Here is a 24,135-nt window from a genome sequence, read left to right on the forward strand (position 1 = left end):
CTGGCACTCAGCAGGCCGCTGTCCACCCTTGCGAAAACGCCGAGCACGCTGTACATGGCCCCAGCGTTCCGGTCTGGGCCACCAGGTAGCGCTGCAGTGACAGCGTGGCTTCCCGTGCAACCCCTACCTTCGCCCATACGGCATCATCCGCTAAAGCACCTGCTCACTGCGCCAAATGTTACGTGCCTAAGTGCTCTGCAGGGACGAGACACACACACACACAACACAGTGAGTGATTGGCTTTTAATGAAGGTAAGGAAAACACACGCAAACGGGGATCAGCACGTTGCTAGTTCAAGCAGGAACAAGTCCAAAGCAGCAAGACAGGTCCTACTAAATATAACTTTATGCTAATAGCATGTAAAACAACTCATACATAGGCATGTGGGAGCTTTCCCACAACTGAACTATCTTTAATGGCAAAGGGCCAGGCTTTTCTAAACACGCCAGCTTCCCAGGCTGAGCTGCAATCAGCATTTGCTAGCACATAACACCCTTTAGTAACCTGTCCCGGAGAAGGCGAACAGCCTCAGCTAAACCACCGTGACAAAATCTTCTGCAGTCCCTTACAGATGATCACACCATTATCCGTCCCTTGTATTACAGACCCAAAGGGACAGCTCTTTGCTTATGCAGCACAGCGTGAGCTTGAAACAGCCCCAGGAATCTCCCCTGTGCCAGTGATGGCTCTGCTTTTTTCTGCATCTGCCATCTACTGTGCTGCAACCCACTGCATGGCATAAGAGAAAGCAAAGGCTTCTTGGAGACAAGGAGAAGACAGAGCATGTGAGGGAAGGGGAGGAGGCAGAGCTAGGCTCTGATATACCCAGATCTTAGCTGGCTTAAGGTCCTAGGGGGCTCTTTCCACTTGGGCACAGTGGAGAATTAAGCCCAAACCTCTGAAATAGACCAGGAGTAATGGATCACTGAAATAAGGGCCTTGGCCTGGTATCCCCATTTATATAGCTGCTGCTACAGGAAAACAGTCTCTTACGTTTTTAGCCCATGGCTAGTCTTTTTAAACAAGTAATACAGAAGTAAAGGTGGACCAGCTGTCTCACTGATTTGATGGGGATATAGCAACTCAAGGGCATACAATTCTCATTGACTTTAGCAGGGTTCAAAGCCAGCTACATAGCAAATCAATGACATATTTTTGTGCACTATCTGAGCAAGACTTTGTTAATCTGCTTCTAAGTCCTCATTCTATTGTCCAATTTGCTGGGCGCTCTCCCCAGACAAATTCTGCATAGCAGTGTACTTTGCTGCCTGCTTGCATGCTGCTAAACAGTGGACGTCTCTTGGCAGCCATCTTCCATTGAATTTCTCTAAACTACAAAGTGCAGAATGATCATATCCCTGAGCAGCTGCAGGAATTTTTCTGGGAAATATAAACTCGTTGGAGGGCTAAGCTGCTACTATTATTCAGAGCTTTCACCCCAGTGGCACCACTTGTAATTTGTGCTGTGGAACAAATCCACTTGCATCTTTGCCACGAGAATCAGGAAAATTCCTTGACACTGCCTATGAAATTAATATGCATCTAGTGTGCTAACATATATCATTTGTTATCTTAGTGCTTGGGAATGTGAACGAGGGATAGGGCTATTATTTTTGTATCAAAACCTCACTTGGTTTGGTTGTAATTATAAAGCTGTATTGCAGTTGTGTTGGCATTGTGTTGGGGTTATATTATTCACAAGACTGATTCTAGCACTTTATTCTAAGGTAGCAGTGAGCACACCAAAGCAGCAAATGATAGAATGCATAAGAATTTCTGTGAGTGCTCTTTTTTACAGAATCTCAAGTGTCAGAGCCAGCAACGTACAAATTGGCCTAAATGCTACCCATAGATTAGGACAATTTTCTTTAAGATTTTTAATGCAGGTACAAAACATACAATCACAGTTTTCTTCATGTGTAGCTCTCTTTTAGAACAGTCTCCATCTGCTATTTCATAGTATTGTAAAACATGACATCAAAAAGAGAAATGGTCTGAAGTAAATTGGATGAAATTCAATAAGGACAAATGCAAAGTGCTCCACTTATGAAGGAACCATCAGTTGCACACATACAAAATGGGAAATGACTGCCTAGGAAGGAGTACTGCAGAAAGGGATCTGGAGGTCATAGTGGATCACAAGCTAAATATGAGTCAACAGTGTAAAGCTGTGCCAAAAAAAGCAAACATCATTCTGGGATGTATTAGCAGGAATGTTGTAAGCAAGACACAAGAAGTAATTCTTCTGCTCTACTCCATGCTGATTAGGCGTCAACTGGAGTATTGTGTCCAGTTCTGGGTGCCACATTTCAGGAAAGATGTGGACAAATTGGAGAAAGTCCAGAGAAGGGCAACAAAAATGATCAAAGGTCTAGAAAACATGACCTATGAGGGAAGATTGAAAAAATTGGGTTTGTTTAGCCTGAAGAAGAGAAGACTGAGAGCGGACATAATAGCAATTTTCAAATATGTAAAAGGTTGTTACAAGGAGGAGGGAGAAAAATTGTTCTTCTTAACTTCTGAGGATAGGACATGAAGCAATGGACTTAAATTGCAGCAAGGGCGGTTTAGGTTGGACATTAGGAAAAACTTCCTAACTGTCAGAGTGGTTAAGCACTGGAATAAATTGCCTGGGGAGGCTGTGGAATCTCCATCGCTGGGGATTTTTAAGAGCAGGTTAGACAAACACCTGTCAGGGATGGTCTAGATAATACTTAGCCCTGCCTTGAGTGCAGGGGACTGGACTAGATGACCTCTCGAGGTCCCTTCCACTTCTATAATTCTATGAAAAGTAGCACTAGAAACCAAAACTGCTTTGTCTCATGAGTATCTGCCTTGAATCCTTGAAACCACCATAAACTTTAAATTGTGTCCCCTTACTATCAGCAGTTACTAGTCCCCTACGGTTTCCAGCTATCTCACTCCACAGCGGGGGTTAATTACACCTTCCATTAAAAAATAAGTGTATTTAGCACACTCATGGACATTACCCTCATCTGTGATTGATGGCAGTCACTAACACCTTCCAGCATAGCAGTGTAAAGTCAGCATGCAGAAATACTGCCCTTCGGTGGGTCGCAGTGCAAATACCAACTTTGCTGGTTTGACTACAGCATGCATTAAATTGGGACTACACCATGGAGGTGGTAATGTCATCTGGTTCCCTCTCTGCATCTTTTTGAGACAGAGCATCTTTTAGGATTTGGATCAAGTCCCTGCAGTGTGATAAGTAATCTGGATCCCTACAATAAAGGGGAAGGAGATGGTGAGGAATCACCAGACCCCACCATACATGCGTGGGTGACCGACGGCGAGGCTGTGCCAATGACAGAGCTGAGAATGCTGTGGTTCTGCATCTGTACTGAAAGAGCTTGTTGGTATGTTTGTAGCATGGGTCAGAGTTAAGAATAATTCCCCACCTTCTCCTCCTCCTCCTCAACTTCCTCTCTCCAGTTCCCACTACTTAGCACCACTCCTGCCCCACACAGCCAGCATGATTATTGCTCACTCCCTGGGCCTGTGGCCTCTGCAGGCCCCACAGAGAGAGAGAGAAGCAGCAGAGACATTGACTGTTTCCTGCTTTCTGTGGCTGTGGGGCCAGTGGAGAGCCCCAGTGCCACAGCGAATGCTGGAGACAGAGCTGTGGCTCCAATGGAACAAGTTACACCCCACCCCCACCCCCACCCATCTGATCTCCAAATGTCTCAGGTGGTTAGTGTGAGGTGGGAACAGACCCAGAAGAAGGGGAATATTTTCTCCCCATTGAAAGAAGCTGTGAGACTGGCGATCAGATCACCATTATCTGGGTTGAAAAATACCACTTGCCCCTTTTCATAGTATACATAGATCCGTATCTTCTTGGGTGTCTCACACAGTGGCAGGGGGATCTCAGGGGTGGTGAGCAGTGAGTAGTGACCCCTGGACTGTTCTATCCCCCAGATCCCCTCCTCGGGGGTAAATTTGATTTGTCCCTTCCTCCTCACAGACTCTCTGGCAACCCCTACGGCCCAGATTCTCCCTATCTCCTCCACTTCCCAATAAATTTTTCCTGATGTGAATCCCTCAGAACCCAGCACACAGAAAACTTCGTCAAATCTCTCGGGATTGTTAGGTAGATCCTGATGTTTGGATTCCCATGTCACAGTCTTCTGGTCCTCTGACAGCTTGAGCCCACGATGAGCTGTGTCTGGATCCAGAGTCACCTTCACTTCTGAGAGAGAGAATCAAAGCATCAGAGGCAGAGCTCGGCTCTGCAAGAGGACTTAGCAGCCCTGCTCTGGCCAAGACAGTCCCTAATTTTCTGTCCTGCTGCCAGGAGCTGACACTGCTAGGGCTGGGGAAGGATTAATTGCAGCTCCCTCTGCCCAGGTACCTGGAGCTGCTGCCGTGCTGTTTGCAGGTCTGGGATGGGTGGGTCTAGGCCCACCCAGGACTAAGGCCCATCCACTCAACTAACAGAGAGGAACCACTAAGCCCAGGCCACAGCTGAGTAAGCCCAGGCCACAGCTGGGACAACAAAGGAGAAACCAGGAGCAGGAGTGAGGTAAAAAATGAGGGATCCGGAGGGGGACACCGAGCAGAGAATCCCTGCCAGTAAACCCCCCACCACTATCACCACCACCTCACAGGTATCTCAGGAGTCAGTGGACACTGGCCAGAGGTGTGATCAGACAAAGGCGTGTAAATAGGCCTCACAGTCACAGAGCACCACCCCTGTCCAGCTTCTACCTTCTGACATGATGGATGCTGTCTTGGCCAGTGCCAGGACGAGGCTGATGAGGAGATCCTGTGCCTTAGCTGTGCAAATGCTGGCACATCCTTCCAAGCACAGTGCAACTTTAACTGTACTGTGCAGTTGTTGTCAGCACATCTGATGTAAATGTACGCACATCCCGGCAGGTGTGCATCCCCCCTCCATAAGGCTCTGTGCATTGCAGGATTGTGTTTGCAGCTCTTTGTACAGCTCCTCTCATGAAAACAATCTGTTTTTTATGAAAAGCCCTGTCAGTGTGGACTATCTACATGGAGTCCCAATGAAGTTAAGAGGACTCTGCACATGTATAAAGGTCAGCACATGCGATTCAAGTCCCAAAGCAGGAAAAGAACAGATACTAGCGTGGTGACGAAGTCTAGTATCCAAGTACACCCAAAACCTGTGATCATTTTGATCTCTGTGTACACCTGTCTATTGGAACCTGAACTCTCACCAGCAGCTCAAGGCACAGAGATCCCTAAATCAGCCCTCAGATGCTGGGGTTTAGACAGGAAGTCTACAACTGAAGGGCTCCAAATCCCATCATCACCATTCTCCAGGTCCCCCTACTCCTCACCTGACCATGTAATTTTGAAAATATGATAATCTGATAAAAAGAGATGATGACATTTCCTGAAACTTGTCAATATCCACCAGAGTTCAGCTCCCCATCCATATGGAAGGGGAAAAAACCGTTTTAATTTCTTCATATTTCCCTGAACGGAAACTGGCATTTAAAACACTAGTTAGGGTCGTACCAAATTCACAGTTCATTTTGGTCAATTTCATGGTCAGAGGATTTTAAAAATAATGAATTTAATGATCTCAGCTATTTAAATCTGAAATTTCAGTGTTGTAATTGTAGGGGTCCTGACCCAAAAAGGAGTTGTGAGCGGGTCTCAAGGTTATTGGGGGGGTATGCAGTACTGGCCAGGGCCGGCTCCAGGCCCCAGCGCACCAACACGTGCTTGAGGCGGCATGCCATGGAGGGCGCTCTGCCAGTTGCCGGGAGGGCGGCAGGCGGCTCTGGTGGACCTCCCGCAGGCGTGCCTCCAGAGGGTCCGCTGGTCCCATGGCTCTGGTGGAGCATCCGCAGGCACGCCTGTGGGAGGTCCATCGGAGCCGCAGGACCGGCGAGCGGCAGAGCGCCCCCCATGGCATGCCGCCGTGCTTGGGGCAGTCAAATGGCTAGAGCCGGGCCTGGTACTGGCATCCTTAATTCTGCGTTGCTGCTGGTGGCAACGTTGCCTTCAGAGCTGGGCAGCTGGAGAGCATTGGCTGCTGACCAGGAGCCCAGCTCTGAAGGCAGAGCTGCCGCCAGCAGCAGCGCAGAGGTAAGGATGACATGGTATGGTATTGTCACCCTTACTTCTGCGCTGCTGTCTGCAGAGCTGGGCCCTCAGTCAGCAGCTGCCACTCTCCAGCCTCCCAGCTATGAAGGCAGAAGTGCTGAAGGAAGGGTGGCAATACCGCGATCCCCCTAAAATAACCTTGTGACCCCCTGCAACTCCCTTTTTGGTCAGGACCCCCAATTTGAGAAACATTGGTCTCCACCATGAAATCTGTTTAGTATGGGGTAAAAGCACACAAAAGACCAGATTTCACAGGGGAAGACTAGATTTCATGGTCTGTGACGTGTTTTTTATGGATGTGAATTGGGTAGGGCCTTAACTACAGTTAAAGAAATCTTGCTACTAGGAAGAGAATATTCAGCAACTTAATGATTAGATAATGTCAGTACAGGGTCAACATTAGGCATAAAACAAGGAGTAACCTGAAAATACATGGCCAAATTCAGTGGAGAATTAGGCCCATAATGCCTCAGGAAAAATACCCTCTCGCTACTTACCACTTTACCAAAGGGGCACATCCCTAGTCTATAAAAAACCTAGGGAACCATGTGTCTCTTCCCATCTCCACTGAAATTACTACAGTGTTTCTAATCCTTTACTTTTCACATGAGACTCATTCATTGTAAAAGAGGGGGAAGCAGAGAACTATTGGGGTCAGGTCAGATTTTGACATTGGTGAAACATGAGCTTTATTTACCTTCACATACTTGAGTTTTTCTCCATCCTGAAAATAAGCACAAGCATAGAGATGAGAACTCTCCTGAACACAGATAGTCTGAGTATGACAACACTTCTTACAGAGTTTATACTAAAGATAAAAGGAACTTACTAAGCTCAGCCTCGAGCTTTCCTAAAAAACAAATAAAAAGAAATTAACATCTAATAAATTACAAAAGAGCTCTTGTTCAAGTAAGTCTATATTTTGATAATGGTTTTGCTCATAAAGAATTCCTTTACTTAGATACTGAAACTGAAAACTTAGTTAACTTTAAGTTAAGGTTAATATTATCAAAACAAACTGTACAGCAGGGGTAGGCAACCTATGGCACAGGTGCTGAAGGTGGCACGCAAGCTGATTTTCGGTGGCACTCACAATGCCTTGGTCCTGGCCACTGGTCCGGGGGGCTCTGCGTTTTATTTAATTTTAAATGAAGCATCTTAAACATTTTAATAACCTTATTTACTTTACATACAACAGTAGTTTAGTGATATATTATAGACTTGTAGAAAGAGACCTTCTAAGAGCATTAAAATGTATTACTGGCACGCAAAACCTTAAATCAGAGTGAATGAATGAAGTCTCGACACAGCACTTCTGAAAGGTTGCCGACCCCTGCTGTATAGTCTAGTATAGTGATAGATAGATAGATAGTTAGAACTCCTCCAATAGCTGTTTCACTGGAGGAACAGAGATGAGAACTCTACTGAACACAGACAGTCTGAGTATGACAACATTTCTTGAAGTTTGTACTAAAGATAAAGGGAACTTACCAAGCTTAACCTGGAGCTTTTCTAAAAGACAAATAAAAAGAAATTAATACATAACAAATTTACAAAAGAGCTCTGTTCAGTGAATACACATTTACCTAGCTACTGAAACTGAAAACTTAGGTAACTTTAAGTTAAGGTTAATATTTTCAAAACAAACTATAGAAGTATATATCTATATTTATATAGATACATATTACAGGAGGATGTGTAGAACTCGTCGAATAGCTATTCCATGGGAGGAACAGAGGCTTACACCTGCTGTCCTCTAATGTAGGTAGTCCTTTAGCTCAAATGGTAGCAGGAGATACTACAGCATTAAAGGGTTGGGATGCAAAATTTAATGATGTGGGGTGAAGCCATCTTAATTACAGATTTTTTAAAACTAAAAACCTATGAAATTATATTAATAAACTATGTTGAAATGTTAGTTAGGTTGCCAGATCAAGCACTCAAAATTAGAAAATGCCAGAATTAAGTTTCCTTGTACAACTTTAATTCAGGCCCCTTTTGTATATGCATATAGTCTTTAATTATATGATCACATAGTAGTTTTTTCACGGGACCTCTGTCTCATTCCATACACAGGCCTATTCAGTTCCCATATAAACCAAAAGGGCTTCCAGGACCAGAAAAAAAAACATGGATCAATTGATTCTGGGGAACAACAACCGAAAAAACAGGAATGGAAGTGCGGGTCATAGATTTACAATAAGGGTTCCAGAGGAAAGACATGGAGCAGAGAACATTGGAAAGTGCACATTGCTCCTCAAAACAGTCCAGGGAGCTAGTTGATACCAGGCAGAGGAACTCTGCCTGGAGATGCTAATGGACAAGTGCACAAAATTGAGCCCCACAGTTTTGGTCACAGGGAACTCCTCCATCCAACCCCTCCTCCCTGATTGATATATGGCCAACAGGAGGTTGAGAAGGAGGTCCTACAACTTCATGGGGCCATGGATAGGAAATGCATGAACAAAAAGGTGCAGGGAGAAGTGCAACCAGAACCTCAACAAGAGGTTCTGAAGGATGCAGAAAAGGGACTGCAAGCTGATGCACTGTAGGTATGCATGTGCCAAGGCCTCCATCTCACTACAATAAAAAACATCAGAGGAGTCTAAAAACCACATCAGCAACACATCCATGAACTGGGGTCAGCAAGGAGGCCTATACACTCAGTGACTGCAATGGACCTGGCTGCAGAGATCAACTTCCAGGTCCTGAGGAGGTCCTTGTGAAAGACCATCAGCCTTGCGAGAACTTGAGAGAGACTTCTTGGATGGAGATAAAACAGCTGCCAGTCATATCAGAGTCCTTGGAGGTGGCTGAGGAAGGTGTGCTCCATGTTAGACTATAAAGTATAAAAGAGACTCTACAGGGCCTCAAGATGGAAAGCGTGGCCCTTGTTGAGAACGCATGCCATGCCCTGTCCTCCCTTTTCCAGAGGTAGGCTCAGGATACCTGCAGAAACCTAGTGCTTCCCCAGTCAGAACTCCAGGACTTTCCTCTGGAGGTTGGCCAGAGTATCCAGGGGTGGGTTCAGGCTGTTGAACTGGTTTCCAAATGACCAGAGGATAGCTAATGTGACGCCAACTTTTGAAAAGGGCTCCACAGGTGACCTCAGCAATTACAGGCTGGTAAGTCTGACTTTAGTACAGGGCAAACTGTTTGAAACTATAATAAAGAACAAAATTGTCAGGCACATAGATGAACATAATTTGTTGGGGAAGCGTCAACATGGTTTTTGTAAAGGGAAATCATGCCTCACCAATCTACTAGAAATCTTTGATGGGGTCAACAAGCATGTGCACAAGGGGGATCCAGTGGATAAGTGTATTTAGATTTTCAGAAAGCCTTTGACAAGGTCCTTCACCAAAGGCTCTTAAGCAAAGTAAGCAGTCATGGGATAAGAGGGAAGGTCTTCTCATGGATAGGTAACTGATTAAAAGATAGGAAACAAAGGGTAGGAATAAATGGTCAGTTTTCAGAATGGAAAGAGGTAACTAGTGGAGTCCCCCAGGGGTCTGTACTGGGACCAATACTATTTAACATATTCAAAAATGATCTGCAAAAAGGAGTAAACAGTGGGTTATCTGAAGCACAAGAGCAGGAGGCAAAAGCATGTTGTAGATGGTACTGCAGACCTGAAGTATCCTTTCTTTCACATATAGTGCCATTCCCCCACCTGTTCTGTCCTTCTGGTATATTTTGTACCCTGGAATTCCAGTGTCCCATTGATTATCTTCATTTCACCAAGTTTCTGCGATGCCTATTATATCAGTATATTCATTTAATATGAGACACTCTAGTTCACCCATTTTATTATTTAGACTTCTAGCATTGGTAAACAAGAACTTTAAAAACTTGTCACTTTTTAGCTGTTTCCCATTACATGATGTAATTGAATGGGACTTTTTTTTTTCATTTGACTGTTTCTATTCAGATCCTACCTGTATTTTATCATCTTCCATCCTCTCCTCCTTACTAGGACATAGAGAATCTCCATTAGAAGATCCTCTCCTAAGGGATGTCGCTGTCCAATCGACATGCTCCTCCGCACTAGTCAACTTTCCCCAGCCCTTAGTTTAAAACTGCTCAACAATCTGGTTGCAATTTGGTTTAGATAAGTTCATGGAGGACCATTAGCCAAGATGGTCAGGCACAGAACCCCATGCTGTGGGTGTCCCTTAATCTCTGACTGCTAGAAGCTGGGACTGGATGACAGGGGCTGTAACACTCAATAAATTGCCCTGTTCTCTTTACTCCCTCAGAAGCATCTGGAACTAGTCACAGCTGAAAGACAGGATACTGGGCTATATGGATCATTGGTCTGACCCAGTACAGGCTGTTCTTATGTTCGTATTAGGAGCATCAAAATATTTTGGCTCAACAGTATAGACACATTTTGTTTCATAGTGTTAAAATGTTTGATTTCAACTTTATTGTGTTCAGTTATTTCATTTATACCTGTATATTATATTAAAATATTAAATATGGAGCATAGACATAATACTATACATATTACATAAATACAACGTAATTTAAAAATAATGTTTTAATATAATATAAAAATCAAAACAAAATGAATCAAAACAATGATGTCAAATTAAAACATTTTGACATTGTTTAAATGTCACATTTCATCTCTTGCCTATTGAAAATTTCATCAAAACATTTAAATGAAATGGTATCTTTCATTTGCAATTTTTTTTTGCAAATTTTTTGACCAGCCCTAATTGTTGCAAGACTGTGTGTCCATAATCTCTTTCATTGTCCTAAACTCAAAGTTTAATGAAGGAAATAGCTATGTCCAGGAATCACTGGGCTACTGTCTGTCGACAGACTCCAGGAGGAAAGGGTTTGGCCCAAACCATTCATGGTGCCTTTGCTGACAGAGTCAGAGAGGAGTATGACTTGGCCTCAACCGTGGAGAAGGGCATCACTAAGCTAGCCCAGCCCCTCTCCTCCCAGTGAGGTTGGCAGCCTTCCTGGGTGTGTTTAGAAAAATCCTCCACCTCATCTTCCAAGCCAGTTTGACCAGGTTGGGCCATAAACACCCAAGAGACACTCCCCACCCCACAGCGGTCTTCAAATTTCCATCCAGCACAGATCTGTGAACTGCCACAGGAGACCTTCTCTCCACTGGTGAGTCCTTTCTTGCTTGGCCAATTGCACCTCTGGCTGCCAGCTCATGAACTGCTCCTGCTGCTGAGAAAGCTGGGCTTGCAGCAGCTGCAGCCGGGCAGTGGAGTCTGCTGCTATAGCTTCTAGGCAGGATCATGAGGTTGTTGCATCAGTAGAAGGGATCTTCAATAATCCCTCATCCCATTAACCACATCATCCAGAGAGTGAAAGAGACAAACTCTCATTTCTCCCCTCACTCCTTTGGAGACATTTACATACAATTGCTAACACATTGCCACTGGCCTGAAACATTTACCTCTCTCGCGCTCCATTTCTGATTTAAAGAAAGAAAAGGGCAAAAGATGCGATCTCATGCTGCCAGGTACCTGGGAATAATTCAGACTGTAATTTAATGTAACTGCGCTGTGATTATTAAAAAGATTGACTGACAGTGTGACACAGATAGACCTCTCTATGGAGGTCAGAATACAATCAGTCAGAAGCTAGCAGGGCCGGCGCTTCCATTTAGGCAGCCTAGGCAATCACCTAGGGTGCCAGAATTACTGGGGGTGGCATTTTGCCGGGGGGGGGGGCAGCAGGCGGCTCTGGTTGACCTGCCACAGTCGTGCCTGCGGAGGGTCCGCTGGTCCCGCAGCTCCAGTGGAGCTGCCGCAGGCACGACTACAGCAGTTCCAACGGAGCCGCGGACCAGGGGACACTCCGCAGGCACGACTGCAGCAGGTCAACCAGAGCTGCGGGACCAGAGTGCGGGGCGGAGAAATGGCCATGCGCCTAGGGCGCTAAAAATACTAGCGCCGGTCCTGGAAGCTAGAATATCTTAATGTAGAGGTATTTGTTGCTTTATTTTATGTTTTTGTGAGTAGATGAATTTTGATGTGTTCTTTGAAAACTATTATGAGAGCATCAGCCTATGAGCTTGTTTTACTCTAATTTGTCAAAAAACGCAAATATGCCCTTCCTTGTATCTTGCATACCATTCTGTAGGGCACATTTCAAAGAACATTACAGCAAACACAAAACTTCCTCAAACTCTTTGTAAGCCTGAACTCCAGGCTGAGGAGATGTGCCACCAGCCTTTCCCCCCAAAAAAGCCTAAAAAGAAAGTATTTTAAACTCTCAAACTTTTAAAATTGTGGAAATTAAAACTCATGGTTCCACTTCTAAAAATATTAAAGAAGAAAACTACTGAAAGCCACACTTGAGTCACCCAAACAAATTGAGCTCCAGCAAGAAGTCAGTATAGGAGTAAAGTTTGTGAGTAGAGAACTGAAATCTTGGCATTGGTTCTACAACATACTTGCCTCTGATACTAAATGTGATCCTTCAGCATGACCTCGATCTCATTCTGTGTTAGTGCCAGAATGTTATGATCTCAGCCTTTGAATTTATATAGAAATGCTCAAGCTTAACTGGAAACAAATGGTTTTGTGTTGGAATGTCCTTGTTTTGTGTAAGCGTAGGGGACGTGGATGTGCATGGAGTTGGCAAGGGTCAATGTTGGTGAAGCAGTGGGAAATGATTGTGGGGGTCACGGCAATGTGGAGAGGCAAATAAGAGTCATGGGCCAGGATGCAATTCGTGAGCAAGAGTGTAGAGGCAGAGTCAGACAGCTGGTGGTGACCATCTGAAAGTTGAAGGGCAGAGGGAGACGTGGGTGAGGGAGACAGAGGGAGTTGGGGGATGCATAGTGTCAGGTCAGGAGGGTGCGTGGATCAGGGAAGTTCCATCCCCTGGTGGAACAAGGAACAAAGTTTATAGCAGGGAGAGGGTTATGACACTTACCAAGGTCAGCAACGAGTTTCCCTAAATACAAGAGCAGAATGTATTGTAAGTTTCTTAATAGCACATCAGATAAATAATTCCATAAGAGTTCGGGCTCAGGGCCTGCTTCAGTCCCATCAAAATTAATGGAAAGATAACTATCCCAAATGGAAAACGCTGTTAACTTTAAGAACTTGAGGCTGTGGTTAAAATAAGCCATAAAATAATGTTCTAGTGAAGAAATTTACCAAAACACAAGCTTAGGATGTCAGAAAGGCTGGAAATTCACAGTTCTGCTTCTGAGCCTGACCTTTTCCTACCCACTTTGCCCCAGCCACCATCTACATAAGGGTTATGTTATAAACTTAGGAGAAAGTGAAAAACACCTTCACCTCATTGACATTCTGAGTGACAGAGTGAAGGGTTACTATAACGTACACTTGCCTACACCCTATGCCTGTCCATGTGGGGCAAACTCCTGCCATCCTTGGCGCTCTCTGGGGTGCATTGCAGAGACTTGCAGGGGTGGGGCAGAGCTCTGCTTTCCATGTAATAACCACCAAGATGAGCATTCGTTCATCAGATCCCCTAACGCCTACCTGGGAGGCACTAGCAACTTGTTCCAAAGTTCTAGATGCTCCTTCCCACCCCCTACTGCAGTTCCCATAGAAGAGTCTTACCTCTCTCTGCAACGTGCGCCTCTACGAGGAAAGAGGAAAGACTTGTTAGAAAGGGGGAGAGTCCAGTACAAATGCTACATGTTCTACAGAGCACTGGTTGGCTGGTAATGAACTATATCAACAGGCTTCCACTAGAACCGTTCCTATTGACCCTGTTGTATTGTGTATCACAGGGGCCTGCACTTGCCTGTTGTAGTGATTCTCCCACCTGTGGTTAAAGTTCTCCTGTTCAATTAGACCCCAAACCCTGTAACATATTTGTGCAGCCTCCTCAACTGACTTGGGAAATAAAGATCAGCTTGTCTGGATTGGACTGGTACTGAGCTAGGCCCAACAGAATGAAAACAACCAAATCTCCTCAGCTACCCAGCCTTCGGTCACAGCCCATTTCAATACTCCTGTAGAGAACAGCCTCCTGTGCCTGACTGGGATCAAACTTCTGAGAATGGCTATCCACGCTGAACTTGGTAGAACAGAAAAAATACAGAATTGCTGGAAAGGAGATAGTGACAGACAGAGACTGGCATGTTGTCTGGCAGGTCAGGAAGGGACCCTCTGCAGCCCCGTAGGATTGGACACCATTGCTGCACCCCTGTGCAGGATAAAAGATTCTTTGAAAAACCAGGCTACAGGAGAGGAAATGGGACTGACACTACGAGAGCTAGCAGGCAATTTGTGAGGCTCAGACATTGCAGTGATGAGCATCATGGGAAAGCCCATGAGGAAATGAATAGCTCCATATTCAGAGCAGGGTTTGGGTGGTGACAGTCAATAATGCCAGGCTGCAGGAAGGGAAATAATAATTGTAGGTGTTATTTTTAAAGTGGTCTCTATTTAACTAATCATTGTTTCTCTGCCTTAGATCTTGATGAGCTAAGGAAGGGGCTGTAAAAGCAGCAGAGAATCCTGTGGCACCTTATAGACTAACAGATGTTTTGGAGCATGAGCTTTCGTGGGTGAATACCCACTTCGTCAGATGCATGTAGTGGAAATTTCCAGGGGCAGGTATATATATGCTAGCAAGCAAGCTAGAGATAACGAGGTTAGTTCAATCAGGGAGGATGAGGCCCTGTTCTAGCAGCTGAGGTGAAACCAAGAGAGATAAACTGCTCTGTAGTTGGCAGCCTCCATAGTCCTTTGTTTAATCGACTGATGTCGTCAAAGTTTGCAGATGAACTGACTCAGCAGTCTTATTCTGAGTCCCTGGGTCCTGAAGTTTTTTGCTGCGAGCACCTGAGGTCTGGCTATAGTTGTGGGCCAGGAGGTTGAAGTGTCTCCTACAGGTTTTTTGTATATTGCCATTCCTAATGTCGATTGTGTCCATTTATCCTTTCTCGAAGAGACTGTCCAGTTCGGCGATGTCACATAGCAGAGAGGCTTGCAGGATAATGATGGCATATATTACAATGGTGGATTGCATGGAATGAACCATGATGGTGCTGATTGGTAGGTCCTGGTGAATATGCCTGGTAGATATGTGGGCATTAGTTCGGCATCGAGGTTGTTGCCATGATTGTTCCTGAGCTGGAGTGATATGGTGTGTGTGCAGTTGCTGTGAGATACGTTTCAGTGGCAGTTGTTGTGGGCGAGGTTGCCCCACCAAGGCCTGTGAAAGTGGATCATTTCCAGGATGGGTGAGATCTCCTGATATGCGTTGGAGGTTTTGCTGGGCTGTATGTGATGCCATGAGTCCTGTTGGTTTCTTTTCTTCAGTTTGTCCTTGCAGTAGGAGCTTCGTGACACATTGGTTCTGTTGACTGTTTCGCTTATTTCCTCGTGCGGGGGGGTATTGTAGTTTTGAGAAATGCTTGGTGGAGATTTGTAGGTGTGGTACTCTGTCGAGGGTTAGAGCAGATGCGGTGTTCTCAGTGTTGGTGTAGACAATGGATCGTTGATTCCCAGGATGGAAGCGTGAAAGGCATGAAGGTAGCATACGTCCGTAGGTTTTGATATAGGTGGTGTTAGTGACCATCCTTTATTGCACGTGGTTCTAGAAATGACCTCCGTGTGAATTGGGTCCAGGCTGAGGTTGAATGGTGGGAGGAAGCTGTTGAAATCATGTGGCATTTTTCCAGAGATCTCATTCCATGGTCCAGATATGAAGATTCATAATGTAGCGTAGGTAGAAGAAGGTGCGTGACAGTGAATGAAGTGAGGAAGTGTCTCAGGTCGCCATAAAATATGGAATATGTGGGGGCATTTCATGTTTTTTGAGGTTTTTGGGTGCGGGGTTTTTTTTGCGTGCCCCATAGCAGTGCCACTGATCTGAGATATATATGGTCACAATTTTAATATTGTGTGATAAAAGGCACCAGAGCTAGCACCAGTTTTGCTGTGGATCATCAGGGTACTGTTCGAAGCTTGTATTCCATTGTGTGTGATGTTGTGTAGAGAGCCTCTACACTCCATGTGGCTACAATGGTGTTTCGGTGAGGGACACTGCATTGTAAGTTTCTCAGATTCAGTTGTGTCCACGGAGAAGCTGGGAGCTGCTGGTGGCATAACGGTTGAGTAGAAGGTCCACATTCCAGACCGCCCTTATGAGAGTGACAATGCCACGAGAGTGGGCCAATCAGATTCGGGTATTGTGGATCTTTGGTAGTAGATAGAATACACCGGTCGGGGCTTGAGGGTCTGTTGATTTGTTTCTGGTGTAGTTATCGGGAGTGCCCTTAGTAGATGGTGCAGTTCTTGTGTATTTCTCAAGTGGGATATGAGGGAAGCTGCTAGAATTTGTATTGGAGATATTTTTGAGCCTCCAATGTTTTTTTTTTTTTTTGTTTTTTTGGTAGTCAGAATCTGTTCATGATGACAGCAGCACCTCCTTTTACAAGCTCTTTGTTGATAATGTAGGGTGGTTTCTGAGGCGTGGATTCATTGCGTTCTGCACACTTAGTTATGAGGCAGCGAGTTTTATTGTTTCCCATGATTTCTGCCTGTGCACGTCGGCAAGAAAACATTCATGTATTCCAGGCTGTCAATTCCGACCTCAGAGGTCCATGTGGAGTTCTTCTTGTGAATGCTGTGGAGTACCTTGTGTATCAGTGCACTGTTCAGTGTTGTCCTGGAAGTATTCTTTGAGTCGGAGACGGCGGAAGTAGGCTTCCAGATCGCCACAGAACTGTATCATGTTGTTGGGGGTGGCAGGGCAGAAAGAGAGTCCCCGAGATACGACAGATTTTTCTTCTGGGCTGAGTGTGTACTTGGATAGATTGACGATATTGCTGGGTGGGTTAGGGGTACCACGGTTGTGGCCCCATGTGTCAGGTAGGAGTTTAGACAGCTTACAGTCTTTTTTCCTTTGTAGAGAGGTGAAGTGAGGTGGCCACCTTTGTAGACAGGGCCCTGAGAGACAGGGATTAGAACCCTAGCCTGGGACTTGCAGCATGGCTCAATTCCTGGCTCTACCACAGACTCTCTGTGTGAGTTAGGGCAAGTCACCACGGGCTTGCCTCCACGTAAAAGTTGGGCTGCTTTAACCCTGCTGCTGTACAATACCTGGCTGTGCTCTCTGATAAGGGTTGTGAAGTGCACAAAACCAATCAGTGACATATTTGAACTCTCATTTCCAAGCCCAGTGCAGCATTCTTAGGCACTTTGACGGCTGAGTGTCTCTCTTGCTGCGCTGCACAGGTGTTCTATTAGCACTCTGTATTTCCAAAGGGAAGGGCTCATCATTTCATATTGTAAATTATGGACTTTGGTTTTGGCATTTGATTTCATCCATTAGACATTAGCTATGGGAATCTAGTGATATGTTTCATGTGGCTCCTAGGCCCTTCATTTATTTCCCAAGATATAGGCAAAAAAGTAATGGAAGACTTCAGATTTCCCTCACAAATTCCACCCCAAGGCCTATCCTGAACTCCCAGTTTAGGGTAATCTGACTTTTCTTGAGAAATTTAGAGAGGAAGCAAAATGTGGCTTCAAATAAAAATGTAGCTGCATCTTTAACTATGGAGAAGCCACCTCTACCCTCAACTAATTTATAGTTTAAAGGAAATATCTGAGTACATTGTAGTGTCTGTCCCCTTATAACTTTACCTTTTGCCTTGTTCTGCTTCCAGAAGAAGTAGCTTGCTGTGAAAGTGAGCAAACCCACAACAACCAGGAGTACGTACATAGCCACCTTAAAGGGGTAGCCCCTCAGGAAGAATGGATCTGTAAGATAAAGCCTCATTAACTTGGAAACACTGATAGAACAGATGTGTCACTAGTAGGACCTTGGTGGTGATCATGGCATTGTGCCACTGGTTGGAAGTAGAGGTGGTCAGGAATTTTTCAACTAAATTGTTTTGTTGTTGGGGGTTTTTTTGGTCAGAAAATGTCAATTCATCATAACCAAATTTTTTTTTTTTTACAGGGAAGTGTTCTTGGATCCAGAATGGGATTTCTGGTCAAAACCAGAGGAGGAATGAAACCCTTGAACATCCACTAGTCCAGTGGCTAGGACACTCTCAGAGAATATCCAAGGTCAAATTCCTGCTCCCTCTGATTTGGAGCAGGGATTTGACCCCCAATCCCAGGTGAGAACCTGACCAGCAGACTATTGTGATGTGGGGGTCTCTCTCTTCTCTCTCTTGTTTTTAATTAAAACTTTTGAAAAGTGTCAGTTATGTCCCCTTGGGGAAAAGGAATTTTTTTGAAGATTTGAAAATCTTCATGGGACAGGAAACCATTTCCCTGCGAGCTCCAGTTTGAGAGCCCATTCTGGCTGCACAGAGGGGCCTTTTCTACACTACAAAAATTTTGCAAGAGTCCCTCTCTATTGCGTATTGCAATTCAACTCCAGGCATGTTAACAGTATTAACAACAATAAGACACACTATTAAACACCCCTCCCCCAAAAATTAGCCATGTTTCATTATACTCCATCTGCAGCTTGGAAGGCCGGTTCATGGAGTCTCACCTTCCCCGAATTCACCCCATGAGGTGTTTAACGAATAGCCTCTGAGCAGCTCTATGCACATGTATGTTGTAAATCCAATATTTAAATTAGCCCTAAACTTGCCCCCTTTTTGGTGAATGGCTGAACTGTGTGGCTGTGATGAACACCAACCTGCGATGTAGACCACAGATTCTTTCCCTGGGTTGAGGTGGGAGTTCCTGACAGAGCAGGACAGATCCTGACTGGAAGTTTCCGTTACAATAATGGAAATTTGTGCTTCAAACAGGCCGTTATCATGTTGAGTTATTTTTTCTGTTAGGGATGGTAAGTGCTGCCCACTGAGATCTCTCCACTGCACCTGGGGCTCCGGGTACCATCCAGCAGATTCATACACCACGTGGATCCCTCCGCTCTGGTAGCTGTCGATAGTGATGCGAGGAGTAGAGCCCAGACCTGGAGGGGAATGGAGTAAACCTGTGTGAACCCTACACAAGCATTATGGATCTGTTCAGCCTGGAAGGTGAGAATTTAATCCTTTAGGAGAAGGAAAAAGTTGACCGTTGTCCCTCCTGCAGAAAGGAAGAGTTTTTCGCTGCGTCACTGCAAGGCTCTGGCTGTGAGAATTGTTTCATTATTGCCTGAGTCCTAAAGCTGGAAGCCTATCTCAATGTGAACAGCATATTTCATCTCCAGGATAAAATGAGAGGCTGTATCATTGAACAGAGCGAGCAGCCAAACTAAACTGGTTGTGAGCTCCAGGAAATAACAATTCCAGTGGCAGGAAGTTGAAGCCAGACAAAATATGATGCAAATTTTTCACAATGTGTGTACTTAATCACTGGAACAAGGGATATGGTGGACTCTCCATCTCCTGTAGTCCTTCAATCAGAATTGTAAGTCTCTTCCTTAAAAATTAATTAATTAATAAATAATTGCTCTAGCTCCCCATAAGTTACTGGGCTGGATGCAGGAATCACTGGGTGAAATTCTCTGGCCTGTGTGTCATACAGAGGTTCAGATTAGGCGATCATAAAAATGCCGTCTGGCCTTAACATCAGTGACTCCGTGGAATGTCTGAGGGGCTGAGGATTAGAAACCTTAAGTAGCAAGCTGCAGAGATGACATGCAGAAGCAGACTGAGCCAGTGGTAAAAATTAAGTGCCAGTAGGTTAAGTGTTAACAATCTCAGACCCAGCCAGGTGAAGATTTAACAGCAATCAGTGCTGTAATTCTCTACTCATGCCTCAGGCCTCTTTGTTTGAGAAGTTCAGTTATTTACTGGGACAAGTTTAAAGATTGAAGAAAGAGTGATGCTGCAGTATATTGTGGTATTTATTGTCTCTTTAAAATTAATAGTGTAACCACCAAAGGTCTCCCATTATCAGGGGTCTCTCACATGAAGCAGATACAGTAACTCCTCACTTAACGTTGTAGTTATGATCCTGAAGAATGAGACTTTAAGCGAAATGATGTTAAGTGAATCCAATTTCCCCATAAGAATTAATGTAAATGGGGGGGGGGGTTAGGTTCCAGGGAAATTTTTTTCACCAGACAAAAAACTATACATTATGTGTATATACATACACAGTATACATTTTAACCAAACAATTTAATACTGTTCACAGCTATGATGATTGTGAAGCTTGGTTGAGGTGGTGAAGTTAGAGGGTGGAAGAGGGTGGGATATTTCCCAGGAAATGCCTTGCTGCTAAATCAGTGGTTCTCCAACTTTTGTACTGGTGATCCCTTTCACATAGCAAGCCTCTGAGTGCGACCCCCCATATAAATTAAAAACACTTTTATATTTATATTTAACACCATTATAAATGCTGGAGGCAAAGTAGAGTTTGGGATGGAAGTTGACAGCTCGCGACCCCCTATGTAATAACCTCGTGATCCCCAGTTTGAGAACCTCTGTGCTAAATGATGAACTAGCACTCAGCTGAACCTTCAAGAGTTAACACATTGTTGTTAATGTAGCCTCTCACTACAAAGCAGCAGGAATGGAGGGGAGGAGAGATAGCATAGCAGACAGAGGGTATGGCTACACTTGGCATTTCAAAGCGCTGCCATGGCAGCGCTTTGAAGTGTGAGTGTGGTCAGAGCGGCAGCGCTGGGAGAGAGCTCTCCCAGCGCTTCATGTAAACCACATCCTTTACGGGTGTAGCGTGCAGCGCTGGGAGCTGCACTCCCAGCGCGGCTGCCCTGATTACACTGACGCTTTACTGCGCTGCATCTTGCAGCGCTCAGGAGGGTGTTTTTTCACACCCCTGAGCACGAAAGTTGCAGCGCTGTAAAGTGTGAGTGTAGCCAAGCCCAGAGACAGACACACACCTTGTGTGTGGGAAAGAGAGAGATGCACACTGCCCCTTTAAGTAAGCTGACCCACTCTTAAGTGCATTGTCTTTTTAAGTGGATCAGGAAGTTGAGATAGCAGCTGCTGCCCCGGGCTGTCTGTGTCTCTCTGTCCGTGTCCCCACCCTGCTCTATATGGAGAAGGGGTAAGTGGGGTGTAGGAGCAGGGGGAAGGGGGATACCCTGACATTAGCCCCCCTTTCCCCACCCCCTGCACAGCAAGCAGGAGGCAGGAGCAGCACATTGCAGTGGGGAGAGGGATAGCTGCAATTGCTAGCCTGCTCAGCAGCTGCTGCACAGGGAACTTAGGAGAGTGGGGAGCTGATGGGGGGCTGCCGGTCCACCCTGGTTCCAAGCCCCCACCAGCTAGCTGCAGCAGGCTGCTCTTCCTGCAAGCAGTGGACAAACCAGTTGGCTGCCAAATGAGGTTAGAAGGGAGCATTGCACAACTTTAAACGAGCGTGTTCCCTAATTGATCAGCAAGATAACAATGTTAACCAGGATGACTTTAAGTGAGGAGTTACTGTACATGCAAAGGCTGTATGCTCAAAGTTTGTAGGAGCCATCTTATCATGTATCTAATAACAAGAGTTCTGGTGTAAATTTTATATCCCTGGTCCTGTTCTGTTTCCTGAAATCTGTAGCACATTCATAAGGAAGATACTCTCAGCTGGGACCTAGTGGAGAAGGGACGGTGTAGGTCCCCTTACCTGGCTGCCACACCCCTCCCCCTGGGTGGCAGCCCCCACACACCCCAACTGGCCGCTAGTCCTAGGGTGATTAGATGTCCCGATTTTATAGGGACAGTCCTGATTTTTGGGTCTTTTTCTTATATAGGTGCCTATTACCTCCCACCCCCGTCCCGATTTTTCACACCTGCTGTCTGATCACCCTAGCTAGTCCACACAGCCCTGCCTGGAGGGCAACTCTACTGACTCAGGCCACCAGGCCTTATAGCTCTGCCTGAAGGGCAATGCTCTTGATCTTGGCGTTAGACCAGACAAACCTGCCTGTAGTCAACCCCATGAACCTGAGTTATCTCTATGGACTCTGCCCATTAGGCCTTGCTGCCCTACAAACCCAGGGTATCACTATAGACCCTGGCTGTGAGATCTTACTGCCCTGCAGACCTATGGTATTGTCACTGACTCTGGTTGCCAGGCCACACTGCCCTGAGAAGAGGGTATCTCAACTGACTCTAGACACTAGTCCTCACTACCTTGTGAACCCAAGGTGTCTCTATGGACTCTGGCTGCTAGGCCTCACTGCTCTGCGAGATCTGACATAGGTTACGGGGCCTTGCTGCCTTGTGGATCAGGGCGACTACATAGACTCTGGCCTTTGGGCCTTAGAGCCCTGTGGACCAGGGCAACTCTATGGACTTCAGCCCTTAAGTCTCATGGCCCAGAGACAGAGGGCAGTTCAAAGAATGGGGTGGACTCATCCCCCACTGCATGGGGTTCCCCACCACCCTGTCACAGGCACACCACTCACCCTCTTACTGCCTCTGTTTAAGCTGTTTACCACCCTTGCTATTCACAGTCTATACAATAAAGTTAATGATGTTAGGGTCTGGCTCCAACACTAATTGAAATACAAGGGAAGGTATTTTTGTTCTCACATGTAGTTTTTTTAAAAAATTCCATGGTTCTCCTGTTTGGGCCTCATGGCATCTCAGTGTGCCACAGCACACCAGCTGGGAAACACAGCTATAAAGTTCAAGCTTGACATCGGGGCTGAGGCTAATGTTTTATCAATTCACCTTTTGAAAAAGAGCTCACGTTCCATGCAGCTAGAGCAGCATGAGGCTGCACTTACAGCATGTGGTGACTGCAGAACAGACTCTGAAAACAGCAGCCCTGGCCAAGGCTAAAGTCAGTCTTCAGTTCTTCATCACTAAGGCATCTACAACACCACTGTTAGGTACAGAAGCTTGCACACAACTCAGCCTGATATGCTGAACAAGTAGGCTGCACACCAGTACACCAAGCAAGAATGAAGAATTGATGGCACGACATTACCCAGAAGTCTTCAGACGGACTGAAGAGTTCCACAGGAAGCATCACATATCTGGGGGCCCATGAGTCACTCTTGTCATACATGGTTGCAGAAATGTCTCTTCTGAGGTGAGAAGCACATTCAGAGGGCCCGATCCTTAGGGAAGGGTTGGCAGGACTGACACCAAGAACCTTTGCATAGATGGGAGGTGACCTCTAGTGAGCGTATTAACATGCATATAGGTTCTTTTATTGTTAATAATTTTTTTTCTGTAATACTTCTACCTTAGCAATAAACTAGGCTTGCATGGGAAGTGCTGAGTGGTAGCTTATAACTGTAGCAATTGCACTGGGTACCATCGCTGAGGGGAGAAGTGAAGCAGGCCCGCTTCAGCAGACTGTCTTTTGCTGGGAAATACAGTGTGAAGGCAGGCAACCATTCAGCCTGACCAGGGTGACAGGTCTCAACTCAAGAAAGGCAATGGCTCGGGAACCAGAAGCCTGATTGTGAGTGCCCTTATGTGACCACTAGGATGAAATACAGGTACATTTGCCCTGAACTGTGACAAGGTTGAGGTACAGTTTGATCATGAGCCAATGGAGGTGATATTCTCTAAACCTCTTGGAAAAGCAGCTGCAAATCTATACCATGAGCTACTTCAACCCGGAATCACTTGGCTTCCAGGTCCTGTGGATCCTCCCCTTAGGCTGGGTGGAGTTAATTTAGCATTTCCTGGATCTCAATAGAATGAGCTACTTCTCATACACACATACATCTCATAAAGAAATGTTAACTGCAGCCAAATTGTCAAGGCTGCAGTGGAATGTACTATAAGACCCAAATGATGAAATCGCTGATGAAAAGGTCATCTATGCAGCTGAGGCCACCTTTACACTTGGAACAGCTTTGTTAAATAAATGGAAGGACACACAGGAAGACCCTATAATGCAAGTCATGCACAATACAGTACATGAAGGCTGGCCACACAGAAGAAAAGTGAATCACAGAGGGCAGACACTATTTCATTACAACAAGATTGATTAATGGCTAGTGACAAGATCATTACTGCTAACAGTACAAGGCAGGAAATGCTTGCATGAGTCACACCAAGGCATTCAGAGAACTAAAGAAAGAGCTGGGCCAGGGATCGGTAACCTTTGGCATGCGGCCCGCCAGGGTAAGCCCCCTGGCGGGCCGGGCCAGTTTGTTTACAT

At 45.5% G+C, this 24,135-nt stretch overlaps 1 protein-coding gene across 1 annotated transcript in view; it reads right to left on the bottom strand.

Annotated features, from left to right (window-relative positions):
- Positions 1 to 3,701: 3,701 nt before the first annotated feature.
- The window catches only part of LOC116840010 (butyrophilin subfamily 1 member A1-like), a 33,875-nt gene continuing 13,441 nt past the window's right edge, over positions 3,702 to 24,135 (bottom strand). The window contains exons 4-6 of the mRNA XM_075063488.1: positions 18,740 to 19,021; positions 17,725 to 17,841; positions 3,702 to 4,211 (exon numbers count right to left, since the gene is read on the bottom strand). Coding sequence (XP_074919589.1) covers positions 3,706 to 4,211; positions 17,725 to 17,841; positions 18,740 to 19,021 — 905 coding nt within the window. The 3' untranslated portion in view covers positions 3,702 to 3,705. The remainder of the gene's footprint in view (positions 4,212 to 17,724; positions 17,842 to 18,739; positions 19,022 to 24,135) is intronic.

This window comes from Chelonoidis abingdonii, chromosome 3, assembly GCF_003597395.2.
Source record: "Chelonoidis abingdonii isolate Lonesome George chromosome 3, CheloAbing_2.0, whole genome shotgun sequence".
Lineage (NCBI taxonomy): Eukaryota > Metazoa > Chordata > Testudines > Testudinidae > Chelonoidis > Chelonoidis abingdonii.